Source organism: Elgaria multicarinata, chromosome 4 (genome assembly GCF_023053635.1).
Source record: "Elgaria multicarinata webbii isolate HBS135686 ecotype San Diego chromosome 4, rElgMul1.1.pri, whole genome shotgun sequence".
NCBI lineage: Eukaryota > Metazoa > Chordata > Lepidosauria > Squamata > Anguidae > Elgaria > Elgaria multicarinata.
Genome location: NC_086174.1, coordinates 6,809,978 through 6,830,660, shown reverse-complemented (window position 1 = coordinate 6,830,660; position 20,683 = coordinate 6,809,978). Strand labels below are relative to the sequence as shown.

Here is a 20,683-nt window from a genome sequence, read left to right as displayed (position 1 = left end):
GGCCAGATCATTCCAAGTCCTACGGATCATCTTACCTCAATGGAGCTGGCTATGTTCAAAGACTCCTCCATGCCAGGAATGTCAAGCTGAATAATCCGCAGGTCTTTGCATTTGATGATGATGGTGCCCAAGGAGCCGAGAAAGCTGTAGCGATACAAAGGCAGGGACGTTTAAGAAGGCGAAGAAGAACGCCGCCCGGACGGCTTTTCATCAGCACGCAATGAGCAAGAGGTCAAGACCTCTTTAGTCGTTAACACATCCCTTCATTTAACAGGCACGAGGAGCTGGTTGAAAACACGCGAAGGGCAGAATGCAACATCCTCTTGGCAAGTGGGAGATGCCCAAACCTGCACTTATTTATTTATTTATCACATTTCTATACCGCCCAATAGCCGGAGCTCTCTGGGCGGTTCACAAAAATTAAAAACATTCGAAATATAAAACAACAGTATAAAACCATAATATAAAATACAATATAAAAGCTCAACCAGATAAAAACAGCAGCGATGCAAAATTACAAATTTAAAACACCCAAGTTAAAATTTATTTATAGACTGTTAAAATGCTGGGAGAATAAAAAGGTCTTCGCCTGGCGTCTAAAGGCATATAATGTAGGTGCCAAGCGAACCTCCTTAGGGAGCTCATTCCACAGCCGGGGTGCCACAGCAGAGAAGGCCCTGCTCCTGGTAGCCACCTGTCTCACTTCCTTTGGCAGGGGCTCGCGGAGAAGGACCCCTGAGGATGACCTTAGGGTCCGGGCAGGTACATACGGGAGGAGGCGTTCCTTCAGATAGCCTGGCCCCAAGCCGTTTAGGGCTTTAAATGTTAATACCAGCACTTTGAATCGGGCCCGGACCTGGACTGGCAGCCAATGAAGCTGGAAAAGGACTGGCTTGATGTGGTCACTGGTTGAAGTGATACAAGTATAGGGTGGACCCAAGTGGGAAAGGAAAACTGACAGATAGGAAAGTGGATGCCCAACTCTTCCCCACACTGGCCAATTTGCCCCCCCCACACACACACACCAATCCCCCACTGTCTTCTCTCAGAAAGCCTAACTAGGAGAAAAAACAAGGCAGAAAACTGCTAAGGGAGGCATTTGCCATGAAAAATCAGTGGATGGGAGAAGGATTAAGCCAGGGGAGGCAGAACATAGCTCTCCAGATGTTTTGGACGTTGACTTCCAGCATTCCTGACCATTGGCCATGCCATCAGGGCCTTAGAGTCATAGAATAGTAGAGTTGGAAGGAGCCTATAAGGCCATCGAGCCAATATTTTTGTAAGCTGCCATGAGAGCCTTTTTCGGCTGAATGGCGGAATAAAAATGCTTAAATAAATAAATAAATATATAAACACCCTGCTCAATGCAGGAATCCACCTTAAAGCATCCCTGACAGATGGTTGCCCAGCTGCCTCTTGAAGGCTTCTAGTGTTTAGAGAGCCCACAACCTCCCTAGGGAACTGGTTCCCTTGTTGAACTGCTCTAACCCAGGGGCCTGGGCAGAAGGTAGATCTCTAGATGGTTTGGACTTCAGCTGGAAACAAAGCCCTGTGAGGAGAGACTGAAAGAACTGGGCATGTTTGGCCTGGAGAAGAGAAGATTGAGGGGAGACATGATCACAGTCTTCAAATACTTGAAAGGCTGTCACACAGAGGAGGCCCAGGAACTATTCTCGATCCTCCCAGAGTGCAGGACATGGAATAATGGGCTCAAGTGACAGGAAGTCTGGACATCAGGAAAAATGTCCTGTTAGAGCAGTACGACAATGGAGCCAATGACCTAGGGAGGTGGTGGGCTCTCCCACACTAGAGGCCTTCAAGAGGCAGATGGCTGGACAGCCATCAGTCAGATATGATTTGAGGTAGATTCCTGCATTGAGCAGGGGGTTGGACTCGATAGTCTTAGAGGCCCCTTCCAACTCTACTATTCTATGATTCTGTCCTGCCCCAACTGGGTGTCATGTCCTTTTTCTTCTGCTGCCCCTTACGCCTGGAACGCTCTTCCAGAACACTTGAGAACTACAAACTCAATCACTGCTTTTAAAACTCAGCTAAAAACTTTTCTTTTCCCTATAGCCTTCAAATATTGAGTTTGTTCTGACTCTATACTGTTAGCTTCACCCTACCCGGTGCCTGTTTACACTTCCCTGTGCCTGTTTGCATTCTCCTTCCCTCTTTATTGTTTACTACAACTTATTAGATTGTAAGCCTATGCGGCAGGGTCTTGCTATTTACTGTGTTATCTGTACAGCACCATGTACATTGATGGTGCTATATAAATAATAATAATAATAATAATAATAATAATAATAATTTGTCAAACTGCCTCCTAATCGTTGCATTTAGAACTGCTGTCATTTTTCCTGTATAGATCCATCAGTGACTGATCCAGCCTGATTATCAGCTGTCATGCATTCAGTGTCTGCTCTTCCTAGGGAGAAGTTTTCATTCAGTTTATTCCTCAGTGGGAATCAAACCCGCGCTGCACTGGTTATAGAATCATAAAATAGCAGAGTTGGAAGTGGCCTATAAAGCCATCGAGTCCAACCCCCTGCTCAATGCAGGAATCCACCCTAAAGCATCCCTGACAGATGCTTGTCCAGCTGCCTCTTGAAGGCCTCTAGTGTGGGAGAGCCCACAACCTCACCAGGCAACTGATTCCATTGTCGTACTGCTCTAACAGTCAGGAAGTTTTTCCTGCTGTCCAGCTGGAATGCCCTGATGTCTCTGCTGCTGTCCTGAGTTGCGCTGCGTTTTCACATCATCCAAACCGTTACTCTTTATTTCAACTGCTTCAGCTGCCCCACACCCTTTTCCTGCAGTTTCGATCCTCTGCATTTATTCGTTGCTTGCTGTTCAAGTTGTGTTTCCAATAAAGCCGGAGACTGATTTACTTGGGAGTGTGGGTTGGACGCGAGCTGAGTTGCCGGCTTCAGCCTTTCACACTCCCTTTCTGCCTGGAGAAATGAAGGACTGAAGGGAAGACCCTGCTATTCTTTGAACAAAAGATCACTTCCGAACCTGGGGCATGAGGTCTGGATAGCAGTTTGAGATAGATTGAAATCTTGCAATGAAACCAGCTGAAGGATCTTGACTTTTACTCATTTGATTCTCCTAGCAGGCGGACTCAGATTTAATCCTCTAAACCAGTGGTTCCCAATTAGCTAAGTACTGCGGACCCCTTGTTTTTCAAATTCCAAGCCATGGACCCCCTACTTTTGAAAAATTTGATATCTCTATGGTAGTTACCTGTGCGAAGCAATTTTTTTGGAGAAAATAAAGGGTAGCCCCTAATAAGCAAAGGATTTTAGGTATACTAAAAAACAGACCCTAAAATCTGTGATATTTGTGTTATTACCACACAAAAATGACAATGATTTAGTTAGGAATATAAAGCCGAATTTAATTTTACTAACGTCTAGTTTACCCATTGAACAAATTGTGACCTGTCGAGCAGCTACTAAATCTAAATGTGATGGGAGAAATCATGCCTCTTTTTGTCTCGAACAATCCCTTCCACATCCGGTTCAATATTTCCTACTTTTAATCTCAAATCTGGATCAACATCGAGCCGATTTCTATGCTTGTTCTCCATATAACAAAATGTTGAAAATGTTTGCTCACAAAGATATGTGGAACAAAAGGGAACTAGATGTTTCAAAGCTTTTTCACCTAACTTCTTATAATCAGGAAAAACCTTCACCCAGAATTGGTCCAGTCTATAGTCTTTGAAAAATGATTTCAATGAACCATCACAAGTCACGTCAACAAGTGCATCTTGCTCTTCTGCAGATAGAGTTGTGAGTTGTACATCACCACATTCAAAAGGATTCCTTCTCCGTGAGTTTTCAGGATTAGGTACAGGGACGTAATCTCTGAAGCTAGTCGCTAGATCACGCAGGTAGTTTCGCGCATGACGTCACCATCGAAGCAAACGGAGCGCGGGAGACGGCGTATTTGCAGACCTTGAAGAGCTAATAAGTGAATGGTGCTACGGACCCCCTGGGGTCTGCGGACCACCAACTGGGAGCCACTGCTCTAAAGCTATTCCCAAATGGACAGGAAATACCTGAAAAGATTCAACGATACCCCTTCTGTGTACATGTTTTCGATCTGCACGCTTTAGCACATACTCACCTGAGATTTGCAAAATCTGGAGGCATTTCTTTTTTAAAAAAAAGTTTCGCTTTTTAGAAGAGCAGAGGCCCAGACAAACTTTATGCAGTGACAGCCGATGGCGGTATATATTTTTAGGGCAGCGGGGAGTGATTGATGGAAGGCCGTGAAAGAGGAAGGGGCACATTATCATCAAAGATATTTAAGCCCTGCCTTCGGACACCACTTTTTCCAGACATCGCTTGCATCTTCTCTAATCAAAATAGCTAAAGGTTGCTTTTTAAAAGAAAGACACACAGCATTGCCAGGACTACACAAACCTCTGCCATGCCGAAGCATAGCGAACCTCCAGTCCTCTCTGGGAAGCATAAAATTGATGAGCAGAAGACGAAGGGGGGAAAAACCTTATCTGAAACTGTATAGGCTACCAAAACCTTGCCTAGGTGTCAGTTTGGCTTCTGGGGTATGTATGTATTATTGCATTTATATCCCGCCGTTTTTCCACCAAGGAACCCAAAGCAGCATACATAATCCTCCTCTTCTTCTCCATTTTATCCTCAAAACAACAACCCTGTGAGGTAGGTTGAGCTGAGAGTCTGTGACTGGCCCAAAGTCACCCAGTGGGTTTCCATGGCCGAGTGGGGACTAGAACCCGGATCTCCCGACTCCCAGTCCAACACTTCAGCCACTACACCACACTGGCTCTCACTGGGGTGCACAACCTTTTTCACTCCAAGGGCCGCAGAAGGTTTTGGCAACACGCTACATGCACCCATGTCAGCACATTCACCTCACGCCTCCTGACAATCGCTGGGGTGAGGGAGGCTGCTTATTTATTGATTGATTTATTACATTTTTTATACCACCCAATAGCCGAAGCTCTCTGGGCAGGTCACAAAAGTTAAAACCATAATAAAACAACCAACAGGTTAAAAGCACAAATACAAAATACAGTATCAAAAGCACAACCAGGATAAAACCACGCAGCAAAATTGATATAAGATTAAAATACAGAGTTAAAACAGTAAAATTTAAATTTAAGTTAAAATTAAGTGTTAAAATACTGAGAGAATAAAAAGGTCTTCAGCTGGCGACGAAAGGAGTACAGTGTAAGCGCCAGGCGGACCTCTCTGGGGAGCTCCTTCCACAACCGGGGTGCCACAGCAGAGAAGGCCCTGCTCCTAGTAGCCACCTGCCTCACTTCTTTTGGCAGGGGCTCACGGAGAAGGGCCCCTGTAGATGAACTTAAGGTCCGGGCAGGTACATATGGGAGGAGGCGTTCCTTCAAATAACCTGGCCCCAAACCGTTTAGGGCTTTAAATGTCAATACCAGCGCTTTGAATCGGGCCCGGACCTGGACTGGCGTAATGTGATCTCGCCGGCCAGTCCCTGTTAATAAACAGGCTGCCCTGTTTTGTACCAGCTGAAGTTTCTGGACCGTTTTCAAAGGCAGCCCCACGTATAACGCATTGCAGTAATCCAAACGAGCGGTTATCAGAGCATGGATCACTGTAGCTAGGCTATCTAGCTTCGGGATCACTGAGCTAAGAGGAGGTATTTTGTATCTAATGTTGTTCCCCGCCTCGATCCAGAGAGAGAGGTGGGTAATAAATAAATAAAATTATTATTATTATTATTATTGCTTCCTCCTCCATTCCTGCCAGTGTGTCCAGTGTGTCAAATGTCAGCTGCTTCTCTGTTGCTGGAGGAGGTTTCCGCCTCCTCAAGCACCTGGAGATGATGATGATTTATTTATATAATGCCATCGATGCACATGGTGCTGTACATAGTAAAACAATGAAACCACAACACCCTGCCATATAGGCTTACAATCTGATAAAAATCACAATAAACGAGAAGGGAACATGACAAACAGTCACAGGGGACAATAAAACTAACATTACAGGACAGTAAGATCAAACTAAAGTTTGATGTGCCTGCCTGGACCTTAAGATCATCTGCAGGGGTCCTTCTCCGCGAGCCCCTGCCAAAGGAAGTGAGGCAGATGGCTACTAGGAGGAGGGCCTCCTCTGCTGTGGCACCCCGGTTGTGGAATGAGCTCCCCAGAGAGGTCTGCCTGGCGCCTACACTGTACTCCTTTCGTCGCCAGCTGAAGACCTTTTTATTCTCTCAGTATTTTAACACCTAAATTTAAACTTTGCTAAACTTAAATTTACTAAAATTCACTTTGCTAAATTTAAACTGTTTTTAACTTACATTTAAACTTTGCTGTATTAATTCCATATTTTAACCTACATCATTTTTTGCTGTGTGGTTTTAATCCTAGTTGTGCTTTTTATATTGTATTTTGTATTCGTGTTTTTAAATGGTTGGTTGTTTTATTATGCTCTTCATGGCTTTAATTTTTGTGAACCGCCCAGAGAGGTCCGGCTGTTGGGCGGTATGTAAGAAATAAATTAGTTCCAAAAGCTTTGGAAAAAAAGAAAAGTTTTCAGCTGAGCTTTGCTGCTTCCCCCATGCAACAATTAGCAGCAATGCCGGCTGCTTCTTGATGGTGGTGGTGGGAATTCGATGGTGGTGAGGAAAAGATATGGGAAATATAACTTGCATCCAGGGGTCATGGGCTGTGCACGGTTTGGTTACTTCACTTTTTACAAGATGCAGCTCACACGCTTCTAAGTCGTCGTCCCCCCCCAAAAAACCATAAGGGCTAGGAGCTTGGCATTATAATTGGGAGGGGGGAACAGACAGAGGGGAGCAACCAAGTGCTTATCAAATTTGCAGACGACACAAAATTGGGTGGGATAGCCAATACCCTGGAAGACAGAAACAAACTTCAAAGGGATCTTGATAGGCTGGAGTGCTGGGCTGAAAACAACAGGATGAAATTTAATAGGGATAAATGCCAAGTTCTACATTTAGGAAATAGAAACCAAAGGCACAGTTACAAGATGGGAGATACTTGGCTCAGCAATACTACAAACAAGAAGGATCTTGGAATTGTTGTAGATTGCAAGCTGAATATGAGCCAACAGTGTGATATGGCTGCAAGAAAGGCAAATGCTATTTTGGGCTGCATTAATAGAAGTATAGCTTCCAAATCACGTGAGGTCCTGGTTCCTCTCTATTCGGCCCTGGTTAGGCCTCATCTAGAGTATTGCATCCAGTTCTGGGCTCCACAATTCAAGAAGGACGCAGACAAGCTGGAGCGTGTCCAGAGGAGGGCAACCAGGATGATCAGGGGTCTGGAAACAAAGCCCTATGAAGAGAGACTGAAAGAACTGGGAATGTTTAGCCTGGAGAAGAGAAGATTGAGGGGAGACATGATAGCACTCTTCAAATACTTAAAAGGTTGTCACACGGAGGAGGGCCAGGATCTCTTCTCCATCCTCCCAGAGTGCAGGACACGGAATAACGGGCTCAAGTTAAAGGAAGCCAGATTCCAGCTGGACATCAGGAAAAACTTCCTAACTGTTAGAGCAGTGCGACAATGGAATCAGTTACCTAGGGAGGTTGTGGGCTCTCCCACACTAGAGGCATTCAAGAGGCAGCTGGACAACCATCTGTCAGGGATGCTTTAGGGTGGATTCCTGCATTGAGCAGGGGGTTGGACTCGATGGCCTTGTAGGCCCCTTCCAACTCTGCTATTCTATGATTCTATGAGAGAAATTGAATGCTGAATTTGGATGCTGAATTTTGCAGGGCTCCATTGGATGGATGGATGGAAGAGAAGAGCCCTTGTTCATACAGTTCATTGGAACAAGGAGGACTCTGATCCCCTCACAGGTATGAAGCATTAGAAACAGAGAAAGTGAAGTGGACTTAGAAGCGGCAAAGCGGATCACCGCTGTGATAACGCTAAGCTCGATCAGACAGACACGTTAAGCTCGAAAGTCAGACACGCAGGACCAGACATAAAAGATCAGGGCTTCCATGGCTAGGGAATGCTAAATCACTGGCACAGTTGCACCAAATTAGCAGGAGCGGATGAGGTCAGCCAGGGATTTGGGGATTACATTATGCAGTGTCAGGCTGACGCAATCTCCGCTGATCCAATGCATGGATGCTTAAAACTTTGCCCGAATGCTGCGTGTGTGCACACAACAACAGATACAAATTTATTTGTGCAGCAAAAGCCATTACAAAGAAACAGGGCACATAGGAACAAAAGCAAAATACACATCCGTTTAATGTAACATTAAAACCCAACCGTAATGGCTTACTCATCAACACAGATCAGCTTATCGCAAATTTCTCTCCTTAAAATTGCTGCTCTGAAGCTATTTTACACATGCAGTGGTGGCTAACACTGTGGACACTTTTCAAAATTTTCATGTTTTGCAACTTTGCATGCTTACAGAAAATGTTCTGTTTCACGAAATTCAAATGTTTATATATCAAATTAAATGCTGAATTCAATACAAAAAAAAACAGAATGCAAATATCTGCAGTACAAGAAGAAGTAATGCTTACTTTAGTCTGAAAACAAACACAGGTGTGATTGACTTGCACAGGTGTGAAGACCTTTTTATTCTCTCAGCATTTTAACCGTCTATAATATCTGTCTTTTAAATTTATTAGATATTTATCTAATAAATATCTTTCAACCCAATAATATCTATAAATAAATTTTTACTTGGTGTTTTAAATCTGTAATTTTGCATTGCTGCTGTTTTTATCTGGTTGAGCTTTTATATTGTATTTTATATTGTGGTTTTATACTGTTGTTTTATACGTTGAATGTTTTTAATTTTTGTGAACCGCCCAGAGAGCTCCGGCTATTGGGAGGTATAGAACTGTAGTAATAATAATAATAATAATAATAATAATAATAATAATAATAATAATAATAATATAGGGTGACCCTTTGAAAAGGAGGACCGGGCTCCTGTATCTTTAACAGTTGCATAGAAAAAGGAATTTCAGCAGGTGTCATTTGTATATACAGAGAACCTGGTGAAATTTCTTCTTCATCACAACAGTTAAAGCTGCAGGTGCCCTGCCCTCTTTTAAAACATGCTCACTCTAGTATAGCTCCTGCAGCTTTAATTGTGGTGATGAAGAGGGAATTTCACCAGGTTCTCTGTATATACAAATGACACCTGCTGAAATTCCTTTTTCTATGCAACTGTTAAAGATACAGGAGCCCGGTCCTCCTTTTCAAAGGGTCACCCTAAATAAATAAATAAATTGAGTGAAGAAGCGGATTGGAATTGCAAACCCTACTGGCCAATCCCAGTCCCTGTTCTGGGGACCAATCACATGGCAGTATCTGCGATGCATCATGTTTCAAGTTGGGGGAAAGTCTCAATTTTGCTGTTTGTTCTGTAACTGAAGCGCAATTGGAGATTGTGTGAATATTTGAAGTATTTCTCAAATTAAAGGTGTTCGTACGTACATCATAAATAGAGCAATGGCACCAAAGAAAGGAGTTGGTTGGACACCCAGGCAAAGAAACAGGATTCTTTTATTACTTGAATCAGGTCTTTCAATTGATTATTATTATTATTATTATTATTATTATTATTATTATTATTATTATTTATTTATTTATATAGCACCATCAATGTACATGGTGCTGTACAGATTACACAGTAAATAGCAAGACCCTGCCGCATAGGCTTACAATCTAATAAGTTGTAGTAAACAATAAAGAGGGAAGGAGAATGCAAACAGGTACAGGGAAGTGTAAACAGGCACCGGGTAGGGAGAAGCTAACAGTATAGAGTCAGAACAAACTCAATATTTGATATAAACATTTGAATTTCATGAAACAGAACATTCATTTTTGTGAACCGCCCAGAGAGCTTCGGCTATTGGGCGGTATAAAAATGTAATAAATAAATAAACAAACAAATATAAGCATGAAAATTTCAAAAAGTGTCCAGGGTTTTGGCCACCAATGTACATACACACACACACTTCCTCAAGAGGACACACTTCTACCACGACCCAGTAACAAAAGACAAAGAACTTGGCGGTAATAGCCACAGTATGAGGGTCTGCTGCCAGTGTTTACTGAACCGGCATCAAACACTGACTTAACAACAGTCCTGCTCTTTGGCCTTCATAACTCTGCCACAACCATAAAGCCACTATGGACTAGCAGAGACCAAGGTTTGCCAGTAGCCATGTTGGCTGGGGATAATGGGAGCTCTACTCCAATACCCCAGGAGGGCACCGAGTCAGGGAAAACTGCCTTAGGGATTTATCATCAGCAGGGAGCGCTTTGCGGAGTCCACCATCTGCACACCAAGTCTGAACATCAAGGGATGTTCTTCGGTTAGGAGTCCCCAATATGGTACCTACAAGCATTCCAGTGGTGTCTGCATAGGGGGTCTTCAATGTGGGGCCAGTGGCACCCAAAACATATTTTTTTTTATTTTTACATTCCCCCGCCACACACACTCTTTAACATACGTACATGGGTTTGTTTGAAATGCGTAGAATTCTCTTGCAATTTTACGTAGGCTTCAACAAAAGCAGGTGAAATATCCAATTAAGTATCCATTTGAAGGTAGTGTTTATATGCCACCCATTCAAATATTGAAAGTGATGCAAGGTCCTCAATCCATTACATTATAGGAGGTGAGTGTTTCTCCTTCCAATACTGTAATATCAGACTTTCAGCTGTCAGAAGGGTGCGGAGAAGCCATTTCCGATGACCATTTGTTAATTTCCATGGAGCAGGTAAAAGAGTGCGTACGTCATTGAATATTAAAGACTGTTCCAATACAAAATTTAGCTGTATAACAACATCCCAGCAAAAAGAAGCAAATTCTGGACATTGCTAAAACATATGTTTTAAAGAAGCAGTAGCAATTAGCTGAATTAGACAATGCCTTATTAAAGAGACGTTACGGTGTCCAAGAAACACGCAACAAAAGGTTTTGCTGAATAAGATGCAGCCTAAAAGCTCTATCATACTGGGGGTTAACACGATCCCTACCTTCACTTCTCTGCCCGTGTTTTCATTCCTCATTTACTTCCTCTTTTCAAAAGAGGAAGTACAGAACGAGCACCGGTCCCATTGAGTCTGCTGTTCTAATGGCGCTGCTTCTCCTGCACACAGCAGGAGAGCAACAATTCCAAGTTTAAAAAAACATCGGACTTAATGGGGTGGGGGGGTTGTCACGCGAGGAGGGCCAGAAGGCGCAGGAGGCAGACGACGTCATGTGAGGGACCTGAGCAAACTCCGTGAGTGCTCAGTAACAAGCGTCCAATAAAACACTCATCGGATGGAGCTTTAACAACCATAGACTTTTCCAGCTTCATTGGCTGCCAGTCCAGGTCCGGGCCCGATTCAAAGTGCTGGTATTAACATTTAAAGCCCTAAATGGCTTGGGGCCAGGCTATCTGAAGGAACGCCTCCTCCCATATGTACCTGCCCGGACCCTAAGGTCATCCTTAGGGGTCCTTCTCCGCGAGCCCCTGCCAAAGGAAGTGAGGCAGGTGGCTACCAGGAGGAGGGCCTTCTCTGCTGTGGCACCCCGGCTGTGGAATGAGCTCCCTAAGGAGGTTCGCTTGGCACCTACATTATATGCTTTTAGACGCCAGGTGAAGACGTTTTTATTCTCCCAGCATTTTAACAGTCTATAAATAAATTTTAACTTGGGTGTTTTAAATTTGTAATTTTGCATTGCTGCTGTTTTTATCTGGTTGAGCTTATATTATGGTTTTATACTGTTGTTTTATACTTTGAATGGTTTTAATTTTTGTGAACCGCCCAGAGAGCTCCGGCTATTGGGCGGTATAGAAATGTAATAAATAAATAGACGTGGCAGCTAGATGCCAAAGTCACAACCGACTGCTTAGGCATTTTGGGGTGGTGCCCGTAGCAGCTTCTCAAAGTCCCAAATGTGCCCACAGATCCAAAGAAGTTGGGGATCTCCATCTTAGGGGCTTTTCCACACCTGTGGCCCCTGCTTCTGCAAATACTCTCCAGCAGAGCACATTAAAAAACAAAAAACGCACCAATTTTCCTCCAAGGGCTGGCGTTAAACAGCTAGGATGAAGCATGTGTGGGGCATATTCCATTTAACTGTTGTCCTTGTTTTTAACAGTGCATGTTTGTTTGTTTGTTTATTGAGAACTCTTACCCACCACAAGCCTTTAGGAAATGGAACTAAGTAAGAATAGAAATAAAACGTGTTTCCCCCACCCTCTTTCTCCTTTTCTAAGGAAACACACACTTCAAATGTATTCTTCAGGAACGGCACCTAACCCCCGGAAGCACACTACGATGAGTAACCACTGTTCACTAAGTCGGCGGACAGTCAAAGCTGCCCAGGCAATGATTTCAGAGAGCGGTCCACCGATGCCCTTACAAGGAGAACTGCTGCTGTGCCAGTTCCGCATTTATTCGCATCCGAGGAAGTTGCAAAATAGCACGGCAGGGGCGCTGAAACAGGTTAATTGTCCCATTTCAACACTGTTCCAAACCGCTTGCTGTTCTTTAGTGCAGAAGAAAGAAGAGCGCATGTATGTGTGTGTGTGCGTGAGAGAAAGAAGTAGGATGCAAGAACTAACTGAAGGCTCCACAGACCATAATGCCATCTCTCTCTATTTCTATTTCTCTCTCTCTCTCTCTCCTCTCCCCCCAGCCTATAAGAAGAAAAGTTGCTCAGAACCCTTGCGGGTTAATTACCGTTCCTCTTGCTTGCTTGGGATTAGAAATGACAGCTGGAAGTCACAGAATCAAAGGCTGAAGAAGGACCTCCAACTTACTGATTTCAATGCCTTTCCCAAAGTAGGGTCCACCCACCCCTTATTCTGGCTAGCAGGAAAAAGTATTGCTTCTGCACCATTACCGAACGCAGCCACTCACCACCAGGTGTGTTGGGATTACAACACCCGTTATCCCCACCCAACATGATCACAGTGCCCATTGGGGATGGGGGTTGTAAGTCTAACACATATGCAGGGCTCCCAATTAGGGAAGGCTGATTTAACGGAACTGAGACAGCATTATTTCTTATTGAGTCATGTATTTATTTTCAAAATGCCCAACTCACCGTTATTATTACCGTATTTCTTCGATTGTAAGACGCACACTAATTCCAGGACCACCAACAGAAAAAAAAGCTTTGATTCTAAGAATAATAATCGCACCCGCGATTCTAAGATGCACCCCGTTTTTAGAGATGTTTATATGGGGGGAAAAGTGCATCTTAGAATCGAAGAAATATGGTAATATTTATTACATTTCTATCCTGCCTTTTTTCCTCCAAGGAACCCAAGGCGGTGTACATAATCCTCCTTCTCTCCCATTTCTATCCTCACAACAACAACCCGGTGAGGTAGGCTGGGTTGAGAGTCTGTGACTGGCCCAGAGTCACCCAGTGAGCTTCCATGGCCGACTGGGGACTAGAACCCGGGTCTCCCGACTCCCAGTCCAACACTCTAACCACTACACCACACGGGCTCTCATTATATTAAATGTATATTATATTTTTAGTCCTCCGATAACACAAATTCTCTGGGTGGACAACATGATGAAATGAAAACAGCACACAATAAAAATAATCATCTGCATAAAAATACAACAACAGAACTCATCCCTCCAGCAGCACCTAACAGTAAAAGTAGAATCCAATACAAACAATGAAGCACAATACATCTAGCCTTCATACAACGACAACCTAAGAGGCAATATGACCGTGAAAACTCCCAAGCAGAACTGAAATAATAGAATCATAGAATAGTAGAGTTGGAAGGGGTCTGCAATGCCATCAAGTCCAACCCCCTGAAGTTAAACCACCAGGGCACACAGAAATATTTTGACCCAGCACTACAAGGATTGTAGTGTCACCGCCTGTCAAGCTTCCTTAGGGGAGGCTGTGCCAGGGTTGGCAGGCCACCATGGAGAAGCTTCTCTGCTTTGTACATAACATACCTCACCAACTAACGGTGCTCAGAGAAAGGCCCCCTCTGAAGACCTTAAGGCATGGCCAGGATGGTACGGGAAGAGGCACTTGCCACGACACAAGCTCTGAACACCAGGCCTCACGTCTGCCACCACTTCTTATGGGGCGACACAGGCTCTGAACACCAGACCCGGCCGAGGCTACTCCCTGCTCAAGCCAAGCACCACCGCTTGATACGCCTGAGGCAAGGGATAAGAACCACCTTCCTCCAAACTATGTGGAGAAAGGGGTTTAAAATGGAGAATGGATTTTAATATATATAATAATGCGCTGTGAGTTATATCTGCTATGGTGAATGATTGTCAGAGTGGGTGCTACATGTGTAAACTTAAGATGATAAATGCCAAACAGACACGTGGGATTTTTGTGGAAGTTTAAAAACAAAACAAAATTTATTTTTAAAAGTTCATAAGCTTTGTTTCAAATAACAACATTTAAAAACCTTTTTGAAACCTTTCATCCAATCCTGTCACTCATTCACATACGCGCTTTCCTTTTTCTCACACAATCACTCTTGAACTTTCTTTATGCTCAGTATTGATTAATATACATCCACTACGTGCACACCACACTCTAAAGCAGCCTTTCTCAACCTGGGGCGCTCCAGATGTGTTGGACTACAACTCCCAGAATGCCCCAGCCAGCTGGCTGGGGCATTCTGGGAGATGCAGTCCAACACATCTGGAGTGCCCCAGGTTGAGAACCACTGCTCTAAAGACACCACACACTACTCTGAACCTCAAATTTCCCAGAACTTAAGTACCCTAAACACAGAGAGCACTACAGACTCTAAGAGTCCCTAACAAGTCCCCCCAAAAAGTTCTCTCAATCCCCTCCGTCCTTCCCTTATATATCACTCCTCCCCGTCCCAAGACATTCCAACTCCGCCCACTCAGGCCAACATTCTAAAAACCACAGACTTACACACTGCAGACATACATTTGGAATTGACTTGTGGGGTGTAACGCCACAGCACTCCTTCAGGCATTTGGGTCCCCGGTGCTTAGGGCTTTAAAGGTAAGCACAAAGACCTTGAATTGAGTGCGGAAGTGAATAGGCAGTCGGTAAAACTCTCTAAGAACCATTCTAACACGGCTGCAACCAGTTAAACCAGTCAGAATTCTAGCCGTTGAATTCTAACGTGATTAAAGCTTCAAGGGCAGTCCCATTTATACCACATTATTGTAATCCAACCGGGAGGATGCTAGAGCGTGGACAGCTATGCTGTCCATGAATGGCTACAGTTAGCAAAACCTCTGAAGTCCCTAAGCTTCCAGAGATAAGAACATAAGAAGTGCCCTGATGCTGGATCAGACCAAGAGTCCATCTAGTCCAGCACTCTGTTCACACAGTGGCCAACCAGCCATCGGCCAGGGACCAACAAGGCAGGACATGGTGCAGCAGCACCCTCCCACCCATGTTCCCCAGCAACTGGTGCACACAGGCTTACTGCCTCGAATACTGAAGATAGCACAGAACCATCAGGGCTAGTAGCCCTTGATAGCCTTCTCCTCCACGAATTTATCCAACCCCCTTTTAAAGCCATCCAGATTGGTGGCCATCACTACATCTTGTGATCTACATCTAGTAGTTGTAGTACACTACATCTAGTTTAACTATGCATTGTGTGAAGAAGCCCTTCCTTTTATCTGTCCTGAATCTCTCACCAATCAGCTTCATGGGATGTCCCCTGGCTCTAGTATTTTGAGAGTATTATCTGTACAGCACCATGTACATTGATGGTGCTATATAAATAAATAAATAATAATAATAATAATAATAATAATAATAATAATAATAATAATAATAATGAGAGAAGGAGAAAAATGTCTCCCTATCCATTCTCCATTCCATGCATAATTCTCCATTCCATGCATAATTTTGTAGACTATCAGGTCTCCCCTTAGCCTCCTTTTTTCCAAGCTAAACAATAATGCTGAATCAAAGGGTTCTCCCAAACCTGTTCTTTCAAGGGGCACCCCATCCAGAACTGGTTGAACCCTGATTTCTTGGACCCTAGTCACACTGCCATCAGGATTCAGCTTCCATTTATTAGTCTGCATCCAACCCATCACATCCAGACAACCCTTCCACTAACTCCACAGCTTCACATGACTCATTCTCACCTGACAGCATGCTAATAAAACTTCACTGTAGCCCTCAAACGACCTCATCCCGCAGCCTCCTGTACTGTTAAAGAACAACAGGAGAAAACAAAAGAGGGGAAAAGAAACGAAAAAGCTGGAGCGTGTTCAGAGGAGGGCAGCCAGGATGATCAGGGGTCTGGAAACAAAGCCCTATGAGGATAGACTGAAAGAACTGGGCATGTTGAGCCTGGAGAAGAGAAGATTGAGGGGAGACATGAGAGCACTCTTCAAATACTTCAAAGGTTGTCACACGGAGGAGAGCCAGGATCTCTTCTTGATCCTCCCAGAGTGCAGGACACGGAATAACGGGCTCAAGTTAAAGGAAGCCAGATTCCAGCTGGACATCAGGAAAAACTTCCTGACTGTTAGAGCAGTATGACAATGGAATCCGTTACATAGGGCTCTCCCACACTAGAGGCCTTCAAGAGGCAGCTGGACAACCATCTTGTTAGCAGAACCACCTCCATTTTTGTTTGCAAAGATAAGGGGGGGGGGCTCTGGTGTTACATTCTGATTGGTTAATGCTGCTACTGGCCCTGCCCCTTGAAAGCTTTAATACTGTACCATATTCCCTATGTCTTTTGTCTGATTGCTCCCTTTGAAGAGACCAGGCCTTGATTACTAATCAATAAAGCGCTTTTGAACCCTCTGTCGCTGGAATGGTGGAGTCGTGCTTAAGGGCTGTTTGGATCTCGTCCTTGGGTGAAAAGAACATTGATCTAACAATCTGTCAGGGATGCTTTAGGGTGGATTCCTGCATTGAGCAGGGGGTTGGACTCGATGGCCTTGTAGGCCTCTTCCAACTCTGCTATTCTATGATTCTATGAAACACAGATCCTTGACCGATTTGACCAGGGGAAATATTCTTCCTGACTGCAGCAATGTAAATCAGATGCTGAGCATAAGGGAACAAAACTCCAGTGGTTGAATTAAGAGAAATTTTACCTGCACAAAAACCATTCCACCAAACATCCTTGGCCAAAACTCAGAACAGAGGTAGGCCGCATTCATTTCGAAGAGACACAGGCACATTGGTCTGCAGCTGCTGTCGACCTGAGGTAATCTTTAATTCCACAAGTTCAAATGTGAGTGCAGCTGTGAATTCAGAGTGGCCTTCAGCCAGCCATCTCCCCTGTAACATGAGGGATAATTATACTGGCTTGCTTTGCAGGATGGCTGTAAGAACGACGGAGACAAGATACATGAAATGCTTTCATAGAATAGCAGAGTTGGAAGGGACCTACAAGGCCATCGAGTCCAACCCCCTGCTCAATGCAGGAATCCACCCTAAAGCATCCCTGACAGAGGGTTGTCCAGCTGCCTCTTGAAGGCCTTGAGTGTGGGAAAGCCCACCTCCTCCCTAGGTAACTGATTCCATTTATCGTACTGCTCTAACAGTCAGGAAGTTTTTCTTGATGTCCAGCTGGAATCTGGCTTCCTTTAACTTGAGCCCGTTATTCCGTGTCCTGCACTCTGGGAGAATCGAGAAGAGATCCTGGCCCTCCTCTGTGTGACAACCTTTTAAGTCTTTGAAGAGTGCTCTCATGTCTCCCCTCAATCTTCTCTTCTCCAGGCTAAACATGCCCAGTTCTTTCAGTCTCTCTTCATAGGGCTTTATTTCCAGACCCCTGATCATCCTGGTTGCCCTCCTCTGAACATGCTCCAGCTTGTCTGCATCCTTCTTGAATTGTGGAGCCCAGAACTGGACGCAATACTCTAGATGAGGCCTAACCAGGGCCGAATAGAGAGGAACCAGTACCTCACGTGATTTGCAAGCTATACTTCTATTAATGCAGCCCAAAATAGCATTTGCCTTTCTTGCAGCCATATCACACTGTTGGCTCATATTCAGCTTGTGATCTACAACAATTCCAAGATCCTTCTTGTTTGTAGTATTGCTGAGCCAAGTATCCCCCATCTTGTAACTGTGCATTTGGTTTCTATTTCCTCGATGTAGAGTATTTCCAGTTTATTTCTGAGCCCCATTCAAAGTGTTGGTGTTGAGCTTGGAAGCCCTAAACAGCTTGAGACCAGAGTATCTAAAAGCATGACTCCTTTCCGTATGTACCTGCTTGGACCCTTAGCTCCTCCTCCTCTGGGTAGCTCTCATCCTCCTCCTGTAGGTGGGTGGCTACAAGAGAAAGGGCCTTTTCAGCTGTGGCACCCTACTAAGGGAACGCCCTCCCCAAAGAGGCTCACCTGGTACCTACCTTGCTATCTTTTTGGCACCAGGCAAAACCCTTTCTTTACACCCAGGCTTTGTGAAGACCTAGTTCTAGATTTTCATGGCTGCTTCTTCAATTCCTGTGCTGTTTGTGGCATAGAAGATAGGGGGCTGCCTTAAACTGAGGGTCAGACCATGGGTCCATCCAACCCAGTATTGTTTACACTGACTGGCAGCAATGGCTCTGCAGGGTTTTAGGCCGGAATATCTCCTGCCCTACTTGGAGAAGTCGCGGATTGAACCTGGGACCTTCAGCATGCAATGCACGTGTTCTACCTCTGAGCCACAGCCCCTTCCTCGTATTTTATTGTATTACCTCCTTTTAAATATTTGTATCGTATTTTATAGTTTAACTGACTGTATGGCATTTTAGTCTTTTAACTGATTGCAATCCACTCAGAGTACACTGGTTATTGGGTGGGTTTTTTTTAAAAAAAAAAAATCAATATTTTATTTAGTGTTTTTCCTCCAATGCTATTCTGATAGCAAAACATTCCATGGCCTTGGAAGAGAAGTACATGTTTATTGAGCTGTATTGCTAATGTCCATCCGTCCCCATCGCACCCCACCTCCCAAAGGGATTAAAACATCCTCACCGTTTTTCGATAGAATCGATGTTGGAATGCAAAAGCCACAGTTCTTCAACGTTGTCTTGCCGTCGTGAGGAGAAGATGAGGTGATGCCCTGTTAAGCACAGTGTCCCCTCCACCGTTGGGTAGAAGGGGCGGTGAAGGATCACATTGTCAGCCCGTGGGGTCTTGATAAGCTCAGCAAACTCCATGGTACCCCTATATCCAGTTCAACGTCCCTGAAGGCCAGCCGGTGCCAATCCTAACCCGCTCGCAAGATGCAAACCAAAATTCTTGGTAGCTTCCACAGGAGGCCACGACCACTGAGATTACGGTATTAGCTGAGAATTAATCGTCTGGCAGAGGTCATCGCTGCAAAATCCAAGTTCTTACTGGATGGGAGGAGAAGAGAAGACAGCGTAACTGTGAAATATTTCTAGCTTAGAAGAATAAAAGCATTAACATTAATGGAGTTTAAAAGAGAGGGCAGGATAACTTACAGGTATGGGAGATGTCTAGGGCAGGGTAAAGCTCAGACCTTAGGTCGCAGGGGAGGGAAGATGGAGGTGGGAATGGATAGGAAAGATGTCACAATCCAAGGAGCCACTGAAGAGGTGGTTCTCGGATGTCACAATTACAGCCCTCTCCAGGTGCAGTAAAAGGTCAGATGTGGATGGATGGGCCGAAGAAGAAGAAGCAGACATCTAAAACAACAGAGGGTTTAAGGACTCGGGAAAGAATTTGAGGGTCCTGTCCTTCCCCCCCCCCCCTTCTCTCTACCATGACTAACCCTGCACCAACCAGCGTGGTCAGGGCTGCCTAATCCCACAAGCCAGCAGCAGGGTAGCTGGGAATTTGTAGAGAAGGGAAGAGAGTGGGCAGAGTCAGAGGGAGCCCAGTTCTAGCAGGAGAAGGGAAGAGAAGACAAAGGCTGAGTTCGGATGACACGCTAATCAATGGTTGTTTCCCATTCTGTTCCTATTAGTTGATTAGCGTGTTGTCTGAACTCAGCCACAGGCTAAGAGCTGGAGGTGTTGAGGTGGGGATAATGACTGCGAAGAAAGCAGCAAGAGCCCTTCCCGTTCCTAAAGGAATCTCAAGGCTGCCAGCTGCTGTTATTTGGGTGGGTGGGTGGGTTTAACAGCCCCTCCCCAAATGCAGGTCTTGCTACCCATGGGGCAGGAACTGGGCTGGGTGGCCCCTTCAGAAGGGCTGGAGATGAATACCCACCTTTTGGACACAGAGAGCGGCTCAACCCCCAGCTGTCAGAGAGGTGCGTCAGGCCCCATAGCGTATGTGGGGAGGGGGGCAAAGATGGGGAGGGGGCGTTGCCTGTAGAGCCCAGCAGCAAAGGGGTTAACCCTTGGCTCTATTGAAAGGAGGGGGCTGGGGGAGGTAAGTTCCCCCCTCCCCAAAATTCCTTCAGCCCCCCCTCTCGCTCCCACCCTGGGGGACCCCTTGGCTTCAGCCCCCTCCCCGTCTATGGCCCCATGGAAGCTCTAGCAGCTGCAGCCGGCAGGAAGAGCATCCAGCCAAGACCCCGGATGTGGAGGGGAAGGAGGAAGAAAACCACACACACACACACACAGGCACGGCTACGGCCGAGGGGCGGGGCCAGCGCTAACCAATCCAGGCCCGCCTCGCCCACGTCACCGTCCTCGGCGCCCAATCCGCCTTTGTCAGCGGGTGAGGGCGGAAATGGAAAAGGAGGAAGACGGGGCGAGGCAAAAGAGGCTCCCA

At 45.1% G+C, this 20,683-nt stretch overlaps 1 protein-coding gene across 2 annotated transcripts in view; it reads right to left on the bottom strand.

The window, feature by feature from the left end:
• Positions 1-20,479, bottom strand: part of MTMR9 (myotubularin related protein 9) — a 58,871-nt gene extending 38,392 nt beyond the window's left edge. Inside the window, exons 1-4 of one of the 2 annotated variants that reach the window (XM_063123741.1) lie at positions 20,174-20,479; positions 19,444-19,647; positions 18,971-19,335; positions 36-144 (exon numbers count right to left, since the gene is read on the bottom strand). In XM_063123741.1, the coding sequence (XP_062979811.1) occupies positions 36-144; positions 18,971-19,155 (294 nt within the window). In that variant the 5' untranslated portion in view covers positions 19,156-19,335; positions 19,444-19,647; positions 20,174-20,479. The remainder of the gene's footprint in view (positions 1-35; positions 145-18,970; positions 19,336-19,443; positions 19,648-20,173) is intronic. The other variant, XM_063123740.1, reaches the window with a different exon arrangement.
• Between the last annotated feature and the right edge of the window lie 204 nt (positions 20,480-20,683).